The 22,601-nt window shown below is 42.1% G+C and overlaps 1 protein-coding gene across 2 annotated transcripts in view; it reads left to right on the top strand.

Moving 5' to 3' along the window:
* Nucleotides 1-16,253, top strand: part of RCOR1 (REST corepressor 1) — an 81,943-nt gene extending 65,690 nt beyond the window's left edge. For both annotated transcript variants that reach the window (XM_066552308.1, XM_066552309.1), the window contains 6 exons: nt 2,889-2,967; nt 7,477-7,671; nt 8,658-8,735; nt 8,901-8,958; nt 9,504-9,733; nt 11,874-16,253. In XM_066552308.1, the coding sequence (XP_066408405.1) occupies nt 2,889-2,967; nt 7,477-7,671; nt 8,658-8,735; nt 8,901-8,958; nt 9,504-9,733; nt 11,874-11,915 (682 nt within the window). In that variant the 3' untranslated portion in view covers nt 11,916-16,253. The remainder of the gene's footprint in view (nt 1-2,888; nt 2,968-7,476; nt 7,672-8,657; nt 8,736-8,900; nt 8,959-9,503; nt 9,734-11,873) is intronic.
* The last annotated feature ends 6,348 nt before the right edge of the window (nt 16,254-22,601 follow it).

The raw sequence follows: 22,601 nt of genomic DNA on the forward strand, positions 1-22,601 counted from the left end.
GTGCAGGAGCCCTCTCAGCCTGTGCCTGTACACACACAGACCCTTCCTTCTGCATCTTAGAAAACTGTGACCAAGAAAAGGCTGCCAGGCCAAACTGTTTTCTGAGAAAGATGAAATTAAGGCTCTGATTTTGAGTGAGAAGAGAGTAGCACAGGGGAACGTAGGATGAGCTCTCTGGCTGAGCTGTTCAGGGGAGTGCTGGGTGCTTTGGCATTTGGGTGAGGCTGGTGGTGTTCAGGAGGTCATTAGATACTGAGATTTAGCAAATGAGCTTGACTCATGCCTTTTCTGCAAGCCCACCCTCCTGGATACCCATGCAAGCCCTTGAAGGTAGGTCAGCAGTGTAAGTATCTGTACAGTTACAGTCACTTGGTGACTTTACCTACTTCTGGAGCTGAAAGAGCCTCAGAAATGCAGAGGTTTCAGGTGACTGTGGCAAAAACAACCACTCTGAACAGCAGCAACTCCAACTGCTTGATGCAGGTGCCTTCTCAACCTGCTCTAAAATGCAATTAAGGTCTTTGCAAACCAGACTTGAAGTGTGCCTGCCTTTGGAAGACTTTGGACATAATTGGGCAAAATTCTGCAAACGCGTTTCCCCTCAGAGGAGTTGTTGCATTTCCCAGTTGGCTGTTTGCTGGCTCCACTGCATGTGAGCAAGTCTTGTTTGGGAAGGGGGAAGAAATGTGTTTCTAGGGTTGAGCTGTGCTGCACCAATGGCTCACTCAACCTCTTCTATCTCTCCTTTAGGTCAGCAATACTTGCTTAGCAGGCAGGGCCAGGGAGAATACTGACAGCCAGCTTGTCCAGTATTTGGTTGGCTTTCTTTGACCTGAGTCCCTTTTTCCATTATTTTCTCTTCTCTGCAAAGACTGTCTATTTTTCTGCTTCCCATCCTGGTTGTTGGGGCTTTTTGTTTGTTTACTTTTTCAGCTTTCCCACTAAGTTATTGATTGGGGGGGATTTTTTATATGGAGTATGTGTTTGTCTTGGACAATGTAGTTTAAAGTCTTTTAATACTCATCTCTCTTTTTGTTTTGTGCTCACAAATGAAATTACTGGAGTTTAGAAATAAACCTCTGAGTACCTGTGGCCGTTTGCTAGGAAAAGTAGCACCTCAGACCATCTGGTGAATGGGAAAGAACTGTATGGGCTGCCATGTGCTGTAATTTTGTTACCTTTGAGGAAGGCAGCTGGATTGGGAATGCTTAACTTGGTTTACATCTGCAGGAAGCTAAGCACCAGGCTGTCAGCTTGATGTTTGATTTCTGTTCTTGCCCTCCATTGTGTAAAATAGTCAAACCCCTACACCCTCAAAGGATCAGTGCAGCCATGCAGGGTGTGGAATCCACTCTGGGTGAGTTTAGGGTGCCTGGATTTTCAGGTTGTACTGTGCTATTTGGTGTTGGCAGAACTTCAAGTGTTCTTTGGTTATGGCAATCAGTGTCTACAACTGCAGAAATGAGGAGGTGGGCTTTAATTCAGCTCATGTCCAGGGCACTTGCTAGAATACAAGAGCAAACTATCAGCACAGCAAAGAGTGTTGGGAAAAGGCTGAAATCTGAACCTAGCTGAGAACACAAGGAAGTTCTTTTGGAGATGGGATTAAGAGGAGAGGCAGTCTGAGGTACCTCACTCAGTTACCTCTATATCCCTTTTGTGGCTAGGCAGGGAAATTCCCCAGCCCCTCAGATTGCCACTAACACAGCTCTCAGTGCATTTCTGACCAAGTTTTCAGCACCTGTTCTAAGTTACATGTGAGGGACTTTGTGTGTGCAGCTCTGTAGGGGCTGCTTGGGAGTGAGTACCCTGGAATCATCATTAGCCAAACTAAATTGTGAATCAGCTGCTGAGCCAGGTGGCTTGGGAGAGCAGAAGTGGCTTGTACAAGTGCCTGCTCTTGTGGAGAAGGATGGCAGCCCATTCCTCCTTAGGACGTGGCTGCAGCAGGGACGTGGCCAGGTGAGAGCTGATGCCACAGCCAAGCTCAGCAGCACGTGCTGTGCCTGCTGGCTCCTGCTCCCTGTGAGCACAGCCATGCCCTGCCCTGGAGCTGGGACATATCTGCACCAGCTGATGCTCCTCAGCACAGACTGTGAAGTTTGATGTGACAAAATAGGTTTATTTTTTTGATTAATAAAGATGCTTTGATTACATCAGCTTATTTCTTCTGTTTCTGGGCATCATTTCAAATGGACAATACAATTTACTTTGGTTGTGTACAGTACAAAAATTCTAAATCATGAAACCACATTTGATTTGATGTCTGATTAAAATTCCACCTAAGCCAGACTGGACAGGTGTGCCAAGGTTGCTTTCAATATGGCCTCAATTTCATGCCTCTTATTACTCTGTAACTGATAACATCTTTTCCAGGGGAGAATAAAATGTGAGACTGTCACTGAAAAAAAAAAAATAAAAACCAAGCATTTTTTATGCTTGTTCTTGAGGGAGTTCATCTTGTGCATCTCTGTTTTGCTAAATATTAAGGAGTTGTATGAAATCTGTGTTTTAGCTACTTGCTGTATTTTTGAGTCTTTCTGTCTCAATTTGCCTAGAGTGAAAATGCTTGATGTCCCATGTTCTTTGAAAGATAACTTGTAGAATTAATTTCATGTCTCTTGCCTTCATTTGTGTAGATTTATTTTGCCTAAGTACACTGCTGAGAAGTGTCCCTGTATGCACTATCCTCAGAATTAAGAATTTATTGGCTTAAACTGATACCAAATAAAATCAACACCAACCCCCCAAAAAACCCACATCCTGGGAATAAAACTAGGGAAGGCTTTTGGGCTTGCTGTGGCATTCATGCTTTTGTTTTAGCATGCTGTTTATAGAAAAAGAGAGCCTCACAAACTAATACAGTACTGTTTGCTTTTGTCTTCCAGTGAGGATGAAATGGAGGAAGCAAATGGAAATAACCCTATTGACATTGAAGTTGAACAAAACAAGGAGAGCAAAAAGGAGGTATAATTCTGTTTCTTACTCCTATACAAATGAAAGTGTTTATTTACTAGCTACTTCATGACAGTATCTAATTTTCTTCAGTACTTTGTCTACTTGTCATACAAGAAAAGAATTGTCTTCAGAATTATTCTTAGATCAAGTATAGATAAAGAAGTTGTTATGGATAGAGCTGGGAAAATTTAACACTTTACCATCCCATGCTAATGTACTATGTGATTGTTTCCAGTCTCTTTTATCTTCTCTTTGTGTTATCTTAAACCACCCTCAGTGGTTTAAATCAACCTAACTGCATGGAGATGGAGTACAAGCACATCCCCCTATGGAGATGGCTTGCTGGAGAGGGGATCCATCCTTTTGCTCTAGGTACACCAACAAAAGTGTGTTTATGTACAGTTTAGTCTCTAAGGTACATTCCTGATGTATTGAAATCCCCAGCAATACTTGTCACTTCAGCAGCACCAGGACTGCAGCTGTATTGGTGAAAAGTAAAGGAGAAAGCTTTTGTGCCTAGTTAATTTTGTCTGGCAGGATGACCTTAACCTGTTGTTACATCAGCTCAAAATGTAGTACTTGTGTTTCACTTCAAGTACTTAATTTTCTGTGGGCATAGAGTTCTGGATGAAAATAGCTACACAAATACAACAGTTCTGAAAACCCAGCCTGTGATGCCCTGCAGGAGATCAAATACTTCATGTGCATAACCTGCAGGTTACCTGTTACTAAATAAAAACACCTTGTTCAGCAGCAGTGTGGGTTGTATGTATGAGTTACAGGAAGATGATTAAGGCCTTCTTTCCTTGAAGTTAGCTCCCTTTCCTGGTTTCTTCTAGCCTGATTTCTCTCCCAGTCTCTCTCTCCCAGTCATTCTATTTAATTTCTTAATTTTTTTAAAGATTATATTTAGGGAAAATCCACTAGATGTACTTAAAAAGATGATCCCACAGAGTCAAAAAAAGGTTCCAGAGTAATGGTTTTGTCAGTCATTCTCAGTGAGATTAATTCCTCCAACAAATAATTTTGAATGGAAATAACATTCCCATCTGCTCTTCACCCACGTGAGGGTGCTCTCTAGACTTTCCAGGAAAGTTTTGCTGTTGTTTCCACTGATGGAACCAGCATGTTCCTGATGTCTTCCTAGGGGCAGAGTGGATGTGAAGCCATTTGTATTAATCCTTACAAGAAACTGAGTTCTCAGAAGCCTCAGCAACACTCAGACAGGAAGAGTTCTCACTTGGCTAAGTTCCAGCCATGTACTTGCAGCTCTATAGTGTTTTGTAAATAATACTATTGTCTCATTTCCCATTATTTTAATGAATTTACAGTTAAGATTTTTCTGTAAGCTCTTCAAAAGCTTTCATCTGTAAAAGAACTCTCTTCAAACCCCTTTATTATTTCTTCCTTCTCAACCAATGCTGACATGTCTTGAACTTGCTGCAACAGAGGGAAAGATAGTTCTTCACCAACTTGGCTGCATCTCTTGTAAGGCCAAAACAGATCTGATGTCTGGTTTGGACAGTTACCATCAAGACATTTTTGCAGAAAATGTTAGTGTGGGAGGAGGCTTTGTGCCCTCCTTGTCACACTGGTAGAGGCCATGGCGCTCAAACCAATCTGAAACTCATGCAGTGTGTTCAGTCTGGCTGTGCGTGCCATGGCAGCCTTGTGGGGACTCTTCAGGACAGGGATTGTGCTGGAGGACAAAATGGGGCTGACAGCCTTCATAGCCTGTTCAGAGTTCAGCTGTGCTTGTTCAGTCTGGAGAGGAGGAGTCTCAGGGGAGACCTCTAGCACTCCTGCAGCTGCCTGAAAGGAGGTTATAGCAAGGTGGAGGTTGGTCTCTTCTCCCAGACATCCAGGGACACAATGAGAGAATGTCCTTGGGGGGTTCAGGTTGGACATTAGGAAGAATTTTTTCACTGAAAGGGTGGTCAAGCACTGGAATGGGCTGCCTGGGAACATAGCAGAGTCACCATCCCTGGAGGGGGTCAAGAAATGACTGGACATGGCAGTTAGTGCTGTGGTTTGGTTGACAAGTGTTCAGTCAAAGGTTGGACCCCATGATCTTGGAGGTCTTCTCCAACCTTAATGATTCAGTGATTCTGATCTTACAGTACCTGAACTTAGGGCTTATTGAAATGCCTTGAGAGACAGAGCAGGTAACCAGGAGGGGATAGGTTTGTCCTTGGTCATTAGGTTTCTTTAATGATGTGGTCAGACATGCAGGGGCTATGATGTGCCAGCAGCCCAGGACTCTTACTGTAAGGAACCTCCCTGTCCCAGATCTGCAGGGATGGTTTTTTCAGCTCTGAGACCTGTTGGTTGCTCTCTGACTTACCCAGTAATACTGGGATTTCTCAGAGTATCTGACATCTTTCATCTGTTTCCTCTTTTGAGGATCATTGGAAGAAGAATCCTTTTTTTTTTTTTTAATTTAATTGTTAGTGCAACTGTTTGGATTTCCTTGCATAGTGACTCTGTAATACTGAGGTCATGACCTAGACTTGCTTCCTTTATATCTTCCTTGTTCCTGGAAGTGCCTCCTACTTCATGCTCTGTTTTTGTGTAGCTTGAGATAGCTTTATCTTCTTTTTACACTGTGAAATCTGAGGAAGGGAACATTGTATTAAGGAGTTTGTAAGACTGAAGTGCACTGGATAGCAGTGGCAATATCTAAATAAACAGGAGCACTGCTAAATCCCTTTTAAATCCCTGCATTTTAATTCTCCCTGGTTTTCAAAAATTGGTTTAATTCTCAAGAGAAATGTGTGTGGCCAGGAAAGAAGAGTTTCCAGGACAGACTAGATGTTCCAATTTTTGCTGGGGCCTAGAGGCATTTGGAGCTGTCAGAAATTGTTCTGCTGGAGCTCTGGTTCTTGTCTGCATCACAAAAGAGCTTTGCATTTTTTGAACTGTGTAAAACAGTAATTTGAAACTGCTTTCATTTTCTTTAATGTTGAAGCTTCTGGGATGTTTGCACTGCAGGCATTGCCTATTGGTCAGCAGACAGGCTGAACCTGCAGTGAGGCATTGCTGTGTAGTCCTGGGAAGCAGTGTATGTAGATGAAATATGAGTGGATCTGAAATGTCTATCCATGCTGAATAATTTACCTGGCTCAGTTATCAAAGTGCTCCCTTCTGAAGCAGAGAGCAGAGCTTACTTCACTTGCTCATAGCTTAGCCAGTCTGGTTTCTCCTGCTCACCACCTGCATTCCTGTCTGCAAACAGACATAGGGGTATCCCTCCTGCAATGGCCAGAGTTACCTCTTGCCTCTGGGCTTGCCCTAGGCATTAGATCTCATGGAATACTCTGCACCAATGGATGGAAGAAAAATGTTGAGAGCAGGCAACTGTCCACATTGCTGCTGCTGCTGTGGGGCTCTGGCTGTTGTGCCCTGAGGAGGGTGATAGCTTTTATCCATGGCAGCTGTGCTGGAGTCCTTTGGGAGTCAGAACCTCATACTTACTTGGGGTTTGGTGCTCAGCTTCATGTGGTTTCAAATGCAAGCATTCAATGCTAATGGGCAAATGCCACAAACTGTGCAGAAACTGCATGTAGCTGCAAATTAGGAGGAGAACAATAGCACCAAGTGAAGCCAATGTGTTTAAAGCTTGCAGTGATCAAGCAGAGGATTGACATGTACTGCCTCCCTTCTGCTTTTTCTCTCCTTGCCACCCTTCTGTTCTGTGTTCTTGGCCAGGCTCCAGTCACTGGGTAAAAAATCTTAGGTATGAGTTGATTGTTGAGTATAACTTCTGGAAGAAGTGGTTTTGCTATCTTAGAATTAGCTTTGCTCTTGAAGGATCTGTAGTAAGTATCCTGGCTAATCTACTTGTCTTTGCTTTAGACATAAAGGATAAAAATAGGAAGTGCTTTGTGAAATACTCCTTTTTCAAAAATGACTTAAAATTTATTTTAGGTAAAACTGCACCATTTTGATGGAACAGTTGATATTCAAGTGCTATACAAGAAAACCTGGCTTCCAAGAAATGGTGTAACAATCTAAGAATTACCCTGTTGTCACCTCACTCCTTTATCCTTTGCCTGTAAATAAATTTGATTTATTCCTTCCTGTGTCTGTCAGGTAGTAAAACAACTCTCAGTAAACTGTTTTAGTTATGTCCTTTCTGTTTCCACACTTCACTTTGTTTCCTTCTGGTGGTGTGTCCAGATCTGATGATGAAAACAAGAAAGGTTTTGGAGGTTTGAAAATAACCAGAACATTTAATAAATGCAAAATTGGGCATCAGTCTCCCAAAAGGAGAATGGGCAGAGAAGGCAACCACAGTATCTCTGTAAACACTGAAAGTTGCTAAAGGAAAGGAGAAATTTGTATAAGACAGTTTGTATGACATGCCACTTAAAGCAAAAATGTCCTCCTGTCTGCATACTGAAATTGTTGTTCTCCAGCCTTTGATGTGGCTAAAAATCAGAGTCACAGAATGGTTTGAGCTGGAAGGGATCTCTAAAGATACTTAGTTTTGTAAAATGACTGACTGCTGTTTGCCAGGTGCCACCTGCTGAAACTGTCCCTCAGGTGAAGAAGGAGAAGCACAGTACACAGGCCAAGAACAGAGCGAAGAGGAAACCTCCCAAAGGAATGTTCCTTTCCCAGGAAGATGTGGAGGCTGTTTCTGCCAATGCCACAGCTGCTACCACTGTACTCAGACAACTGGACATGGAGTTGGTCTCAATCAAGCGGCAGGTACGAACGGGATCGCACAGGAGTCACTGCTGGGTTTGCTGGCACTGCCTGGTGCAGACTGCAAAGCTGGCAGGAATTTGGAGCTTGGCAGTGATGATGCACAATGCTACATGCCTTAGTTGACAGGCTGCTGTCCTTGTGCTTTGGATGCAGCTCTGGGTTTTACATCTCTTAGGTGGTAGTTCTGTGGGCAAGCCTTTTGACCTGAAGTAAAACAAGGAAAAGTTCATAGCAGGGACTTGAAGGAACATTTGTTGGCACCTAGCTTTTCTTGCAGTTCAGAATTCTGTCTACAGTTTTAACTATAACTTTCCTCAGGTGTCATTGGTTTCAGCAGTATGCAATTTCCATCTTCAGCAGCTCTTTCCTTTGCCTTTTCACGTGGTACTTTCAGAAGTTGCAGATATGTTTGGCTTAGTCTTTTCTAGACAGGTATCATACAGACTCCCTATGTACCTTTTGCTTCCCTGATGGATCTGCCTTTTAAACAAATGTTTTTCAAATATCTGGAGTAAATACAGGTTTGCTACATGAGTTTGTTGCCTAGATCTGAGCATTTTGCTGTTTCTAAAGCAGAGATCTGTCTCAAGCTCTTTAATAAAAGTTAATAGAATTGGTATTTTGGCCTGAAGCCTTTTTCCTGGCACTCCGGGAGAAGCTGAACTCTTTAGCAGTCTTTGATTCATTACTTGCTGCAGATGGGTTTGGTCTTCTTATGCTGGGCTATATACAGACCTGGAAGTTGGGGCAGTTCTTGCTCCAAATAACTTGTAGGCAGCAGAGAATAAATTAAATGGGATCTCCTGATTTGCCAGCTGCTTCTGCTCTACATTATTCCAATACAGCAAACATTCTTTTTGGAAAAGGCAGGCTGTGAGAAAAACTGGAAGGCTGAGCTTGTGAGGTTCCTGCCAAGGCTGCTGGTAAAGGGCTTGTCCAAAGATTTTTTTTCAATCCTTCTTAAAGGGATGAAACTTTCTTTTCAGATTCAGAATATCAAACAGACAAACAGCGCGCTCAAAGAAAAGCTTGAAGGTGGTATAGAACAATACAGACTTCCAGAGGTGAGATAATTTTCTGACCTTTGTTAATTGTGAAGATAAATGCTAATGATATACTTTGACTAACAGTGAATTCCTTGTTGCACTTTTGAGAGGTTTTTATGAGCTCAGATACAAGTGAAAGTATATAAATGAAGTTACCTAATTTTTGTTGCTGTTGTTGTCTAGGTCGTCCAGAAATTTAACGCACGTTGGACCACTGATGAGCAGCTTCTTGCTGTACAAGGTATGGCACTACAAATTTATTTGTACTTCAGTTGTTCATAGTCAAAATCCTGGTGCATTTCAGAGCTGAGTTCCTCTTCAGAAGGTAAGGACGGAGGACTTGGATACTGCCATATACTAATGCCCAAAGAATGTATTTGAACAGGGAAACAATATTGCCCCTTCGCCTCCCTGGGCAACATAAATGGCATCATATGGATGTTGGCAAATAGTGTCTGCTTGTCCAAGCTTTCAGAAAGTGAAACTCAGCTGGAGTCACTGCTTGTCATCTTTGTCTGTGTAACTTCTCAAGCAGTACAGGCAGATTTAAACAGGCCTTGTACATTTGACTCTACCCATCTTTTACTACACCTCTATTCTCTTCTCCAGGACTGGTTTTAACTGTGTCTCTTTCCCAGTTTAGACTTTTTTTTTTCATTCTGCATTAATTTGAAGAAGGTGTGAAATCTTGACAGAAGTTCAGTTTTGGATCTTTATGTGGTGACTTGAGTCTGATTTGTGGTCTTTATGGAAATAACACACAGTTTTTGTTTTTGTTGCTTTTAGCAATCAGGAAATACGGCCGAGACTTTCAGGCAATCTCTGACGTGATTGGAAACAAATCTGTGGTGCAAGTGAAAAACTTTTTTGTAAATTATCGGCGTCGTTTCAACATAGATGAAGTCCTACAGGAGTGGGAGGCAGAGCATGGCAAAGAGGAGACAAATGGAACCAATAGCCAGAAGCCTGTAAAATCTCCTGATAATTCCACTAAAATGTCTGAAGAGGAAGATGAGGTAAATTCAATTTAAAAGTCCCATCAAATTCCCAATCTGAGCTCAGTTCAGATAAATGTGTGTGTGTATTTATATATATAGTCTTTGCAAAAGCCATTTTTGTCAATCTTCAATCAGTGTATATTTCACTTCATCTGGGTATACAATTCCAGTACTGATTTGAGGAATTGGGAGATCCAGGCTTGTATGAAAGTGGAAGAAGATTAAATTTGCAGCCCTCTGACAGTATGTGTATCTCATCAGAACACAGATGTTTTAATACCTCTTTCTGCTGAAACCCCATGCATCTTTATCTTGGATTTTTTCCCTGCACTCAGTTCTCCCAGCTCTTCTAGGTTTGGCTTTGTGAGACCATAGAGTCTTCTGAGCCAAAGCTTACTCTTTCAGTTTTGGTGAGTGGTTTCACTGGAGTGAAGGGAAGAAAGCCATAAGCAACACGAGTGCATGGAACTTCACTCTGGAGTTACCTAAAGGCAAAGTTCCTTAAGTTTACAGCTATTTCTGTAGAGGCAAATTTTAGGAACAGCCTCTTCTTGATGGAGGTTCAGAGTTAACACTTTTCCAAAGGTCAGTAGGTTTGAAATTAACAAAGAGGCTGTAGGATGTTTAAGTATGGAAGTTAGTTACAAAAATTTAGTATTAACAATAAAGATTAATACTTACTCTTGTAGAAGAAAATCATAGTAGAGGTTTGTGTGTTAAAAAGTCTGATCAAGGACTCCCTTTTGCCTATTTTAAAAGACAACTTGGTGAAAAAATGTGCATTGTAAATGCAAGCACAGTCAACAGCATAAGGCAAATTTTGGTTGAGCACGGAGTAAAGACTTCTCATTGTGCTGTATATTTTTGTTGCTCTGATTAGGGCTGGATCACTTGGAGATTCATTGTCCTTCAGACATTCACAAAGCAGAACTTCACTGATTCACAAAATCTAGTAACATGCAATTCAAAGTTGCTTATATTTGGGAACTAAGTCTAAAGGTATGAGAGATGGACAAAACCAAACTCAGAACACTTGCCTTCACTGGTGTGTGTGAGTGAAATTGTCCCATTCTTCCAGAATTGAGAGATGGAGCAAAGCAGCATAGGTGCTAGCCCATAGCCACCAATTTGAAAGATATGTGGCTCTTGTCACTGTCTTTTCCTGTGTCCTATAGAATTATATGCTGGTAATGCAGAGCTTTTATTCTCTGAGCCCTCTGAGATTCTTCCTAGCTTCAAATACACCCTTGCTTCTGAAAGCTGAGGTCAGAAAAGGGGAATCTCACTTGACATAGGGAAGCAATGGCTTCAGCAGGAGCTGGAGTGGGCTGATGTGGCTGGGTGGGTGGATACTGGAGCAATGAGGATCCCAAATGAGTTGGGAGAGTGGAGGTATGACAGCATGGTCTGGTAAAATTACTACTAGAGCAGCAGTTGTGATCCTCAGATAAATGATGGAAGGTGCCCACTCAGGAGCAGACCAAGTGCTCAGTGGAGGGAACCAGACCAAAAGAGGCTGTGAATGTGCTCCGGCCTTCAGAGGTGGCATAAGCAAAGTGCAGACTGGGTGTCTGTCTCAGTGGTTCTGGGGCCAAGGTGAAACATCACTGGGGTTGTGACACAAGTGACCTGCATGGGCTGGGAGAGGGTTCCTGGTCCCTCCTTGTGCAGTGCTGCATGGCTGGTGCCTGCTCTTGAGGGCACTGGGACAGGCAGTGTCAGGTCAAGTCAGGTGGACTCAGCAGTAGCCAGAGGGCTTTGCTGGCCTAACACTGAAATCCCTTGGGTGCTTTCTTCCTTGGCATGCCTTGGCTGTCTGGCCACCAGCCTCCTGAAAGGTTCATCAGGCTTCTAAGTGCTTTGGGCTCTGGGAACTATGGCCATAGCAAGTGGCCAAAGTTCCTTTTATTTGAAGGGGCGAGGTGAGGCTGCTGGTTATAAAGCAGCATCAAGTCTAGTCTTAATTCATATGTGTTTAGATTTCCAACAAATCCCAGTGTGCCTCAGAACAGGGAAAGCTGTTGGAATTCCTCCCACGTGGCAGGGTTGTATGTTTTGTCACTGTCAGTACCATACATTTGGGCTGAAATTTGGAGATGCTAGAAAGCCTATGTGTATTCATTTTAAATTAAATGTCTGCTTTTTCTCTCCCCTCCAGGCTACTTCTGTTCTTGATGTCAGATATGCATCTGCTTCGTGAGAAGGTGCTGTAGCCTAGAACAATTTGTGTTGACTACTGTGTTATCCAGGATATCAGGTATTAGCAAACCTCAGACAGCCATCTGCATCATATCTGTGGACAAGCAGCTATTACCAAAAAAAGGCAAACGCTTCCAGTCCTGTGCTACATCTGCCTTAATCTCCCCTCATTCCTCCATACTGCCTCCACTTTCTTTCAAAAGCACCCAGGTAGCTCAGCTCTCCATTTCACCAACGTCATGCTTAAGCATGGGGACTTCTAGAACCAGTAACACCTGTCTATAAATTTTGACCAACCTGAAAAACAAGGAGCTCCTTAGCAGCCCCACAGTAACTCTACACGTTAGGAGTTCTTATAACACTTGGTCCTTAGGGTATAAGTATGTATTGCTGCATGGCCTCGTGGTCTCCGCTTCCTGTGTATTCTTACGATGACACTATGATTAGTGAGCTTTCTATAAAGGAGGGGCCTGTGCACACACCAGCTGTGGCAGGTTTGTTCTGCAGTGGCAGGACATGTTAGCAAGCAATCATGAATAATGCAAAGTGATAAGAAAAGTTATTTCTAAGGTTTGGTCAGTCCAAGGTTGTAGATGTAACTCATTACACTTCTGGTTTGTGCAATTTTTTCCACTGTATTTGTGTGTTCTTGCTTCATAGAAAGCTCCCTAATTGAGCATTTTATTCCTGTATATTTTAATGGCTTTTATTTAGTGCAAAAGGGAATACTTAACCTGAAACTGTTTGATACGCTATTTAACCCCTGGCATTCAGCATTTGCATTGTAACTTGTTAAGTGAGTGCTACACAACTTTCTTTTTCCTGATCCTCTGTGGGATTAAGTCAAAACAACTTTCTCTGGTGCCTCTCCTTTTGGGGAATATGTGCCTTTTTGCATTTGGCTACCATAGATCACTTTCTGTCCCAGTGTCTCATTCCTCTTCAGAGCGCTGTTTGCCAAAGACATCAAACTGCTTCTCCCACTGGAAGTTTGGATGAGGGTTGGAGCACAAAAATTCAGCCTTCAGGAGTTTTTGGTTTCTTGCAAGTGTAATGGAGAAGAACCGGGTTAATTTTCATTGGCCATTTTAACCCTTCTGAAGCACACATAGCTTTCATGTTCTGAACCAAAATATGCAATTTAAAATCTAAGAGGTGCTTTTCCAAATACTTGGTGCATGCAGCTTTCAAATCCCAGCCCTCTGCTCGGATGGCCCGTGCTGTGGCCTGTCTAGCTGGCTTGAACTGGAGCTGTTCTTGCAAGTCCCATGGGAGGACTTTGCACCTTGAACAAGGTGGTTTCTGACTGCCGAGCAGACAGAGTCCAGGGAAGCTAGAAGCAGCAGTATTACTTCTTGTCCAGTGGAAAGCTGCAAAATAACACTAGTCACAAAGCATTTAAAAATGGTTAATTTCATGATGTTGGAAGAAACCACCAGGTGTCTTTGCAGGTGGAAAAAAGGACCTTCCTTGCCTCTCTTCCTCTACAGAGGATTGAAGCCAAGATGGCACACAGTGATGTACAGCACCATTCTTACACAACTTGAAATGAGCTAGCCTGTGGCCTGGCCTGCAGCTGAGGTTGATGGAGCTCAGGGCCAGGCCCTGGACTTGGTGCTGAGGTTTGGCTGCTGGGCTGTGCTGTGTGCTGTGATGGCTCTGCTCTCTGTACCCAAGCGGGGCAGGCTAATGCCAGCTGGGCAACAGAGCTGGCTCTGGCACCTCCTGCAGTGTGGTCACAGCCCCAGGAAAGGCAGGGGAGGTTGCCTGTTGTAGCACTGAGGTTGGTCTTAGCCTTGGAGGAAAGTTCCATGTCAGAAACTGGGCAGCAACACACAGGCACAGCGCAGGTAGGGATTTCCTAGGGCAGGTTAGAGTGTGGAGCCCCAAAAGGGCCCTTTGAGCCACTTGGCAGCTGTTTCTGAGCAGTTCCATTCCAGTAGCTCCAGAGAGATCCTCTGAGGTGTGATGGGAGGATGGAAGGGAGCTATTCCCCATCCTCTGTATTGCCTAGCTGCTGCTGTGAACTGGCAGCTGTGGTGGCTCAAATGTTCCTTCAGACCTGTGCCAGTTGGAGCTGGGAGTCTCCTGTGGGAAGGAATGCTAGGAGTTAGCCAGTGTGAATTAGGAATAAAGACCGGGCAAATAGCACTGTGAATCCAGTTACAGTTGTGGTGTAAAGCAATGCTGCTCTTTAGAAACACTCTAGTATTAAATATTAAAGCTCCTGCTGGTACCAATGTGTGGAGACAGGTCCTCACCAGTGTGGGAGCTTGCGTCCCAGCTGGGGGAGCTCATCAGAACAGGCTGGAGACTTAGGTACCTGTGAGGACTTCTCATTGGTTTATGCCCTCAAATCTGTCCATCTTATCAGAAAAGTTGTGTTTTGGCTTCATCCCCATGGGGTAGGGGGAAACGTGTATCATTTGTGATATTAGGAAGAAAAAAGTTGTTTAATTATTTTTCAGTTTACTGCTATCTTATTGTAGTTGATACATGCAATATAATAGCACTGTATTTTAAACGTTTAGTTTTTTACATTCTCTTGAACTATGTTTTTAAATGCGATAAAATCATTTTAGCTTTTGAAATGGTTTGACCTTGTTTAGGTGAAGACCCTCTTTTTCTTTTGTTAAATGGGTCAAGCATTAGATACATCAACTGGTTGCATTCTGACTAGAAGGGTCCACAAAGATAACTGCATAAAATAAGAATATTCACTTAAATTTTGTTTCTTAAACTATCGATGTGAATGTCATAATTATATATATTTTGTGGAAAATGGGAAATTATTTCTCCTAAGTATAAGTTATTGTGCAAAATATGGTATCGTTAAAGAAAATGATAGTTTAAGTTTTAGTTTTAGAAATCTTAAAGATATAAAAAGTGTATTGCATATGCATAAACAAATTTCATTTGTTCTATTTAATTTTTATGTAGTTGTGTAAAGTGCTAGGTAACTTCTTTTTTCACTTATCCATTAAAACAACCTTGTTACTTGAATATTCGTGTTTAACTGGTTTGAAACAGTGATCAATTTTTGTAATATAATCTTATAACCAAGGGAAAAAAATACATGCCTCAGTTGTGCTTAACAGTAAAGCAACAATGTACAATCAGATGCTTAAGACCGTAGTAGCCATACCTGGTAGTGCAACCACAATGGTTGTGTCTCAATATATTTAATACCTATGGGGATAATGGTTTCTTAATATATTTTTACAAGTTTGCAACCAGGAAGACCCCATAAATATCCACTAGAACACTTTTTTAATAGTTAAAATAAGAGTGAAACTCTTACTCTCTTAAAGCAATGTCCTGACAAACATTTTTCTTTCCTGTACAAATACATCAGAAACATTATGTATTAAAATATGCTCATTGTCACTTTAAATTTCAGTTTTTATTCTATGAATTCGCTAATATGCTGTTGGTATTCTTGCACACCAAATATGAGCCAAACAGTGCATTACACTAACTTGATCACTGGATTTGTGAACATAAATCTCCAAGTCAATGAAATGCAAAAATACCATAGGAGATTTTTTTTGATAATGCGTTTATTTTTCATATTGGTATGAATTTGTACATAGCCCATTCAGCGATGAGTGGGCTGATATTTTACAAAAAAAAAAAGGAGAAAAATTATTTTATTAGTTCCAGCTTGTCTTCAGTAAGTCAAAATCTAGTGATCTTGTGCAATGCCCCTAAAGAAATACTTTCTGCCACTCCCTGGATTAATGCAGCTTTTCCTGTTGATAGTAAAGCACAATTGCAGTGAAAGTTACAGTTCAGAAGATGGAAGGTCAGTATAGTCTATGCATGTTGTATAATAATGAGTGTTTACATTCATATTCTCCTAAAATAAAATTTATACTGGAGTGTATAGTATTCCATTATGTAGATTTTATCAATTTTGTTAACTGCTTATAGATTGCTTAAAAGAAGTTTTTTCAAGATTTTAAAAGATGTATAAGGTTAAGTTTGCAAATATAATGGAAATGCTGTATAGCTTTTGAAGTGATGAAATACTCGTTGGGATTTTAAAGAAAGTATGTTGTAATAATGCTGTTGTAAGTAATATTTTAAATGTCTTTTTTGCCTGTTTTCTATTATTCAGCACACTTACTGTGATGAATGTTCATAGCATTATAAAATTGCTTAGCCACTGAAAAGTAACATTTGGTTTTGGATTATTTTACTGTATGAGGAATTATAGTGGGGTAAATTCCTTTGTGAAATTCTACATAATTCATTTTTCTATGATTTCCAATGTTGGCTGACATCAAATAAAATTTTTTCAAGCCATTGATGTAATAAAATATGTAGTAAAATGTTATTGATGTAAAATGTGGTTCTGATGTGTAACTGACCCCCTACCTTTCAGATTTTGGTCAGGAGATACAAAAGGAGTTTTCTCCTTCCTGACAGTGTCATCCCTTAGATAAGGAGAACCTGAAGAATAAACTGCTGCCTCTTAGCTTCATGGTTGTACAAGTTAACAAGATTGTCATCTTTCCCATGAAATAAACACATTTAAATACATAGGAAAAGGCAACACTTGCCCTCAAAGCTCAGCAGTGTGCAATGTTGCTATTGAAGATGCTCAGAAGGGTAGGAAATTTTGCACCTTGGAATTTTCACAAGATCATGTGTTTTGACTTCACATGCTGGAGTGCTGCTGAGCACTAAACACAGAAGCACAGAGAGGATTTTGTGGGGCTGTTTGGGGAAAGTGCTTTGAGCAGTTTTCCCAGCAGTGCTCTGGGAGCCCAGGGTTGGCACAGGACAGGAGACAAGAAGTTTTGTGCTTTGCTCATGTGTGTTACAGGCAGCAGAACTCCTGCAGCAGGACACTGGTGGTTTCCAGCTCTGCAGCCTATGGAGGGCAGGAATTAGTCATGCGTTTCTATATTGTCAAGCAAAGCGGTAGGGATGGAGACTGATTTGGGGTTTTGGAAGCACAAGCAGCATTTCTGAGAGCTGAGGGTGTTTCCTTACTGGAAAGCATTCCTTATAATTTTCTTGCTGGTAGAGAATATGGTACCAATATTGTAAGGTAGCAATCTGCTTTCTTAGGGGAGTTATTTGACTCCAAGCACTTAAATCTTCAATACAAACCAGCCTTTCTTGCCCATGTGCCCCACACCCCCAAAGTAAAATAAAGAGAAACAAATAAAAAGGGAGGACCTTCCTTTCAATCAGGGAGCATAAAAAGGTGAGGAAACAGGGACATCCCCTGCCTGAAAACATAGTGGAGAAGCAAAGGTAAAGTAGGGATAATGCCACTGGTTTTGGGAGCACAGGTGATGTACCTGTGCCTGGTAATGGTATGTGTTTGTAAATGGGAATGCAGTGTTGAATTAATGCTGTATTATAGCCTGTCCTACATAAACAAATTGGAATCTGAACAGGGTGTCACTGAGAACTTCTCCCTTAGAGTAGGAGCTGCTTTGCAGGATGTGGTACAAGCTGGAGTTCAGGCTGAAAGGGAAGATTCCACTCTTGGTGCTGCTCAGTGTGCTGAGATCTAACAGTATAAACCTGGATTTAATTTCATAAACCATCTTCAAGTCAGAAAGATGCAGACTGATGTTGGAGAGAGAAAACCAAGTATCAAACCTATTATTCACTTCTAAAGCATGCTCTGGCTCAGCCACCAAAATAGTCTTTGAAATAGTAAAAGCAAATGTAATTTCTGGTCATGATTCTAATAAACAGTCAACAAAATGTATTTGTACAAACAAAATCAAACAAAAACATTTCTGCAAAGAGCCTGCTGAGAGTGATAGAAAAATTGTTTTCTTTTGTTGCAGAAGACCTAAGGAGGAATCACTGTAAAATTTTATGGGAACAAAGTTTCTAAGGTTATCAAGAAGGGAATTATTGAGGACAGTAGTGTAGAGGAGATCTGAACTTGGATGGATGGAGAAATGACCTGGAAGTTTCCCCTGCTGAACAGGGAGAAGTTAATATAGAGGAAGGCTACAGCCTAGCCTAACAAGGGCACCAAAGGGCAGGATTTTCTGATTAGGGTAAAAACATTGAGCAGGTAAGGAGTTCACACTGGGCAAATCAGGAAATGGGAGTCAGGTCATGCTGACTGATATATTTGTATCTGGAGCCAAGGGTGAGGGAGAGGTGAGCTGTTTGTTCTGATTCTGGATGTGTTCTTAGTTTTCATGAAGGTTTTTTACAACAGGAGAAGGTGTGTGGAATGATGGCCATAAAATGTGAAGTGGGAGATGCCTTTCCCTCTCTGCACACTTTGGGGGCACAGACCCAATGTGTCTGACATGTAATGTGTGAGACCATGGCTTAGCAAGACCTGGATTTCCTTTTGAAATGGAAGATGAGACTGTGTGTGTGTGACAAAACCAAGCTGATTTCTATTAGAAAAAGATGAATAGGAGATCTCAGCAGCTGCAGACTTCTTGATGCTGCCTTGTGTATTCAAGGTTTAGAATAAGACACAATGGAAAGTGAATTAATGAAATAGAAGAATGGGTGCAGTGGGTTTGCCAGAGATCCACGTGTGCCTGATTAGTCTATGGCAAGGTGCAGGATTCATCAGTGGATAAGGATATCACTGCCTGAGCTCGCTGTCCAGAATCCCTTAGAGAGAAATAAGCTTTTCTAGGGTATAATTAATTTAATCCTAAATTAGCTGTTGAAAACTGATCTAATGTATTACATCCTGAAAGTGCTTATTCCCTTCCTTATTATAGATCAAGGTAGAGCCTAGGGCTGTGTCTCTGATGTGGGAGCTGGCCATTAACCACACTGGTGCCATGGCTGTCTGGGCTTAACCCAGGAGGGGACAAGGACTTGGGCCCCTCACTGCAGTGGTGGGCATTGCGCTTGGAGCTGGACAAAGAAATGTTGATGCCTCATACCAATGCTTTGGAAAGGTCCTCTGGGGTATTGTGTTCTTGACACAAGGTACAGTGCGGAATCTGTGATGGTTGGAAACATCTGGAGCTTCTAGACAAGTATGTCCTCAAGATCCCAAATTTTCATTGCTTGTTGAAATTTGCCTCTATTAAATATGGAACTAGCTCCCCAGTGGCTTGGAACCTTGTAAGTGCTCTGTAATGTAGATTGATTGTGTGGGGAACCCCACTGGGCCAAATTTCAATTCCTTTGAGTCCTGTATCCCACCTCTCTTGAAGGGACAGCTCAGGTAAGAAGCGTCCTGTGAAGCAGTGGCACTAATGCTGAAAATGTTATAACGGTATATTTTCTACTATGTTTAGCCTTTCCAGTACAACTTCAGGGGCAGCTTTTCTAATGCCAAAAGTAGCTTTGTGTCTCTTATCAATATGCTGTGCTGTTAATGCTCCCAAAAAATAAATTAAAACCAACTATTAATAAACCAAACCCAAAAGCAGTCAATTGGATGTTCTCCTTTAAGCTAATTCTTTTTTGCTGCGTGACTGGTTCTCCTCCTTGTACGGTCAAGTCTCACTGGCACAAATATTCTGAGAAGATAACTTTTAAGCTTAAACAAATTATCCTTTAAAAGTATTTGTATAAAGATTTCAGTTTCTGCAATTAATCAGGGGAGGCTGTGGGTTCAGCGCCGTGCTTTGCTCGGGAAGCAAACAATGCCCTGTGCCTGTGCTCCATCACGGGCAGCCTCTTGCTTTGACTTTCAATGAGTGACCCAGAACCACTGTGGGATTTAGCAGCAGAAAAATAATTTAAGAGAACTGTTCCATGCACACAGGGAAGATAAACTAGTCAAGCAATTTGTTATGAACAATGCCTTTAGCCCAAGGCATGGATGGATAACTTCTCTTCCTCACGGTTTTATTTTAGTGCATTGTTAGCAGTGAGGGCTGGGATCTGCCAGGGCTCCAGATTTGTGGTTCAGTGTCAAGAAAAAAGATCATAATAAATATCAACTGACTTACATCTTCTCTTCCCTCAAATGTGCGCTGCCTAGGGCCTCCAGAATGAGAAATACACCAACTCCTCTTCTGCCAGCCTGGCTCTCAAGGTGCAGAGAAAATCTCTTACAATAAGAGGAGAAAACTTGATTTTGTATGTGTGTGTATGTATGTATACATTAAAATAACCTATGACTCCCTAACTTCTGCTGGATTTCCCAAGGTATTTTTTGTATTAATGCTTTAAACCATAAGTCCCCCAAATGAGGGGGTGTAGCCCCTGCTATAGGCATTAAAAAAATAGGGAGCCTAATCCAAACTTTGTTAGGTGCATTTACATAGTCTGCAGAGAGTTGGATCAGATGGATAGTAAATAACTTCATAATGTTAGAGCAAATGCAGTTTTAAATTATTACCTGTCAGCCTCTCATTAGGTGTGGGTCAGGCAGAAACTTGACAAGGATGTGCCTTGCTGATGAGGGGATGTGTTGGTGTTCTTTGGGGAGCAGCAAGGCTTCAGCAATGCTTTATTGACTGGAGAGAATGTCCAGCTCCTCAAATGGCTTCCTGCTTAGTTGGTGGACCTGTTTGTTTGAGGACACAGAGCAGGGAATTCAGTTGCATTCATGAAACATCTTCCTTTTCACTTTGTCCACTGGAGATGGTAATTTTGTGGATTGAACTGGGTGATCTCAAGGATTTCACTAGTAATTGTACTAACAAGAGGGCAGTGAATGTAGTCCAGTTTTCCATCGTTCTGCAATATTTCACTTCTGTTATGAAAAGAAAAAGTTATCAGTAAAATGAAGCAAAGAGGGTGTTTGTGATTTTTGTTGCTGTTCTTGTATTTACAGATTGCCATAAAGCAGTGGAATCATCTCTGTTTTTCTTGTAAAGGTGTGTTTTTTCATTTAGTAACTCAGTTTTGTTTCTACAGCCTCCTGGGATGAAGAGGTCACAGTGCTGTATAAATGAAAGCTGAGTAATTGAGATGGTTTTCAATGTTTTTACATTTTACTAAAAAGTTAAATGTTTACTTAATGGCCTGTAAACCCTCAGGAGAATATATCTTTGTTTAAAAATTCAGAACCTGCTAAAGGCTTCAACAGCAACCAGCAACAACTGCTGGTTGCTTGGGGGGACTCAGAGCATTGCTGAGAGTTGCTAACATGCTGGTGGAGGTGGAGCAAAACTATAATTGCTGCTAATTCTGCCAAACCTAAGGCAAGGTTAACTCATCTGTGAGCTAGGATGTGTCCTTCCCATGGATTAGTCCTAGAATAATGACCAGTTAGGGCTGGCATTGCCAGCCTGTGGGTGTTTGGGAGGTAAAACCTTTAGCTGATGTTTCACAGTAATAGAAAAGCAGTTATGTACCTAAGGAAGAGACATTTCCTAATCCTTGTGGTACATGGCTACCAAAAGCCCCAGAGATGTCATTATAGGCAGTGTGATAAGCGAGGTGTTGTAAAAGAGGTTTGTGCTGGATCTTGTCTAATAGCAAAGGGTTATTTTTGGTTGGTGTAAGACAAGCCCCATGAAAGGCCCATGCTGGTGGGAAGGGGCTGACCTGAGCTGCATGTCCCTGTTGGAGGAGCATCACAGGCTGAGGTTGTGCAGCAGCCTGGAGGAATGGGTCCTTAGCTGGATGCAAGAGGCTTCTAGAGAGATGTCAGTGTGGACTTGCTCTCTGGAGACCCAAGGTCTCTGACACTAGAAGGATGTTGCCCTTGGTGTTGGCTTGCTCCTTGGCAATGATGGTATTCTTAGCAGGTTTTTCTGGAAACTCCTAACCAGGCATAATCAAAGCACAGAGTGAAGTTGGAGAGCACATGAAGAATGTCTTGATATTATAAACATCAACAAGGTTGCTGGGCTGTGTTCCAGCTGCAGATTAGCGTGGGTGTTTAGAAATCAACAGAAGGTACCTGGAACCTACACTGGGAGCAGTGGAAGCCCCATTGCAGTCTGTGGGGGAGTTTGGGCTTGGGACTGCTGCCATGATCCTGTCTCTAAGGCCATTCCTGAGTAATGGATAAAAAGTTTGGGTTGTTTTCCCTGCTGAGCCTGGCTGCACATCACAAGTTCCCTTTTTTTCACGACAGCCTTTTATAGCAGGTTGTTCTCCTAGAAGAGCTGGAGCTTTGGAGAGCGGTGTCCAAATCTCTTCAGTGTGTGACTGTTTTGTTCTAAATGAGTTGTTTTGCAGGCAGACCCCCAAGGGCCACTTGCCTGGGTGGCTTTAGCTTGGCTTGGTTTATTTTTTGTGTACTAATTATTCCTTTGAGATTCACTTTGTGATTTCTGTTCATCTGTTTAGGTGTCTCAGATGAGAAGACAAAGTAACATGTCATTTAAGTAAATTAGTATGTGAAAACTGTGTCCTGAAGTGTTTGATTAATGCTCACAGAAGCCTTTGGAAGCCATGTGTTTGTGGCTGAAGCTGGGCAGTGTGTGCAGGCTGCTGTCTTAAATAGCACCTGCAGCAGAACTAGGGAAGAAACTGTCAGCCCTACAGGAGGAAGGGGCAGGGATGTGTCCTTGCATTTCCTCTGCACTCCTTCCTGGCCCCCCTTGTGAGGAGGCCTTCCATGTGGGAAGCTTGGCATGAATCTGCATTACTCTGGCCATTCAAAATCTGAAATCTGCTGGCAAAAGATCCACTTCTTGTCCAGTGGTGAGGCTGAGGCTGCAGAGGGCGATGGCAGGAACGGTGAGGGGCTGGAGGGACATGGTGTGAGCCCTTGGGGGATGGAAAGGAGGCACTGAGTGTAGGCTGTGCCTCTGGAGCAGGG

Source organism: Molothrus aeneus, chromosome 6, assembly GCF_037042795.1.
Source record: "Molothrus aeneus isolate 106 chromosome 6, BPBGC_Maene_1.0, whole genome shotgun sequence".
Taxonomy (NCBI): Eukaryota; Metazoa; Chordata; class Aves; order Passeriformes; family Icteridae; genus Molothrus; species Molothrus aeneus.